Source organism: Aptenodytes forsteri, unplaced genomic scaffold (assembly GCF_000699145.1).
Source record: "Aptenodytes forsteri isolate BGI_AS27 unplaced genomic scaffold, ASM69914v1 Scaffold178, whole genome shotgun sequence".
NCBI lineage: Eukaryota > Metazoa > Chordata > Aves > Sphenisciformes > Spheniscidae > Aptenodytes > Aptenodytes forsteri.
This window is the reverse complement of record NW_008795136.1, coordinates 286,874-289,732: the sequence shown is the minus strand read 5'-3', so window position 1 is coordinate 289,732 and position 2,859 is coordinate 286,874. Positions and strand designations below refer to the sequence as shown.

General features: G+C 41.9%; 1 protein-coding gene across 1 annotated transcript in view; it reads left to right on the top strand.

The window, feature by feature from the left end:
• LOXHD1 (lipoxygenase homology domains 1) overlaps window positions 1–2,859 on the top strand; it is a 134,545-nt gene that overhangs the window by 77,657 nt on the left and 54,029 nt on the right. Inside the window, exon 27 of the mRNA XM_009278427.1 lies at window positions 919–1,081. Coding sequence (XP_009276702.1) covers window positions 919–1,081 — 163 coding nt within the window. The remainder of the gene's footprint in view (window positions 1–918; window positions 1,082–2,859) is intronic.

The following is a 2,859-nucleotide window of genomic DNA, read 5'->3' as shown; positions in this document are numbered from 1 at the left end:
CTAGTGGAAAAAAAAGTCCTTCTCCCCAAGCCAAACCCCCCCCAGCCACTTAGGAGAGAAATGCTGAACTTGTCAGTAAGGAAAGGGCCATTTTTTCTTCCTTTATTTAGTTACTGTGAAATTAAAACTAACTTTTTTTTTTCTTCTGTTCAGACTTGTGGGCTCTGCAAGTTGCATGATGGTTCATGCCCCTTTCTTTATGGAGATGTAGCCTGGGGTGCCCAGCACACAGAAAGCTGCCTGCCTCTAACCATCTTGGAGGCCTTACAGGAGTCTGTTCTTAATGAGTGGTCTGGGATTGATTTTGTTTACCGAGTGGAAAACACATGTTCTATTGTTTTTGTTTGTTTGCTGATAGAAATCATATTTGTTTCCACCAAAATGAAGTCAAAACAAAAGATCAAAAATTAAATCACTATTTTTCTCCTCTTAATGCACGTATGGGAATTGCCTGGAAACCAGCTTGAGTCACAAAATTATAGGGCAAAATCTTGAAGTATTGACTCAGAAAAAAACCCCTACTGACTTCAAAGAGAATGCTGCCTGAATAAGGATCGAAGAGGGATTGCAGAGTCTCAGTAAAACATGGCTTCAGCAGGAATGGTGCAGTCCTGATTAGGAATTTGCAAGATCAAAAACTGGCAAGGGCAGAGATCTACTGGATCATACAGCCAGTCTCACACAGCCATTGGGAATACTGTTCTCTGCTACACGTTCAGTGCTTCTTCTCAGAGCCCTCAGACGTCCTCTTTCTGGAGGAAATGTATTTCTATATACTATTTCAGGTCTGCATCTACGTACACATGCATACATACATGAGTTGAAAATCCTCGCTTGCACGTCAGAGTATTTTCAAAGGGGAAATGTTAACGTGTTCACTTTGTTTTGAAGAGATTATCTCTGTCATGTTTACTTCAGGGCTCGGAAACTGTCACATTTCCTTGCGAAAGATGGCTTGCAAAATCTGAAGACGATGGTGAGATCGTCAGAGAACTGGTACCATCTGGTATTTTTACTGAAAAACTCATGAAGGACGGGACACTCAAGCAGATAGAGGAAGAAGTTGAAGACCCATTAGAAGGTAATATAACCCTAGGACTAGGTAGGGACTTGTTAATCTGATTTTTTGGAACAAAACATTTGGATGTGTGGTTCAAGCAAATGCAGCGCTGGTACAACTGTTCACGTTTCTTTCCCTTCCTGTTCTCTGGCCTCTCTTACACATGAAGTACTTCTGTGCAATAATACCATTATTTTCTTGTAGGGCATTTATAAACCTGTTACAGACACCCTTTCACACAGACATAGTTTGCACGTCTCCTCTGATGCCTAACAAATTTCCTCCATCTTGTCCTTGTCTTCCAGGCTTTGCAAACATCTTTACTTGTTTGCCCAACTTCACCTGTCCTGTGCACTCTGCCCCTTCCTTTCCTACCCTACTGGTCTGATTTATGCTCCTCTTTCCTCCCAAAGTTGTTTTTCCTGCTGCTCTTCAGGTACTTATGGACACCCTCTAAAAATTTGGCTCTAGGCAGCCACCCTCACTTCATTAAAGTGCCTCTGGGGAGGAGAATAAAGTGATCACATTCAGCGTTTGGTCCTCCTGGTAGCTGAAGCAACTGAACGAGTACTGAAGTTTCATCCTGAACTCGTTGCTTCTCTGTATGCTCAGCTGTTCCTAACTCTTTTTCCTCTAGGACTTCCTTTTCCCACCCCGAGCTCCTTCTGCCCTTCAGAGAAGTTGTGAACCTTCCTACACTCTGAGCAGAGCAAACTGAATTCAGCTGCCATCTTCATTCCTGGTTCTTGCATCTGGCAACAAGATGATTCAACAGAGAAAATCATTCCTCTCCCTGTTTCTTTTCTCTCAGAGTGATTTGCATTTACATTACACCATTGTCAGGGTGGAATTTATATGGATTGTAAGTGTTTTCCATTGCCAAGGGAAGAGGTGTCTTGCTGTAAGGAAGGCTGGAGCCTTTGCACTGTGCCTTTAGAAGAGACAGATGTACTTTTTTCCCTGTTAAGAACTACGTGATAGCTCATGGGAGATATTTTCCTGCGGAGGCAAAGACAGTTTTATTATCAATTAGTAAGTGGCATGACTGCTAGATGCCTGCATGGCATTTTCTTTAACTTACTAACTTCTGTTGCTTTACCTTGCATTAGTTACCATGTCTTAATTAACCTAGGTGACTCATTTTTTCCTTCTAAAGGCAAAGCCTTAAAACAAGTTTTACAATCTATGGAATAGGATTTTTGGATGGCTGAAGATTTCTTTTGGCTGGGAGTTAGGGCTAAGTTTGGGAACCTTCTGCTTTAGATACAAAATATCTGGGACAGGAATTATATCTTCTGCATCTCCACGAGTCCTCATACATCTTGGGCACTGACGCAGTGTAAATGACAGCAATGGAAAATCAGCCTGTGGTATTCTGAGGATCACCTTTTGTATAGTAGACTGCACTTCAGTCCTGAAGGTCTCCAGAACTGGCAAGCAAAAACCAAAGAGGGATGACTTGACTAATTAGACTATAGGCATTGCTTCCTTCATTACTAATGTAGCAGTTGTCTTGCAAATATGGAGCTGTAATTCTGTAGGACATAATGTGAAGAGGCAAACCAGAAAACCTGGCATTGCACCTAGCCTGATGAATGGTCATGATCCATTTCTTAGAGAAATCGACGGAAATCTTTCATGGACTATGAAGCAGAATAGGCCCTGTTTTACTGGGAAAGCTACTGTCCTGGTTTTGGCTGGGGTAGAGTTAATTTTCTTCCTAGTAGCTGGCATAGTGCTGTGTTTTGGATTTAGCATGAGAATAACGTGATAACACACCGATGTTTTAGTTGATGCTG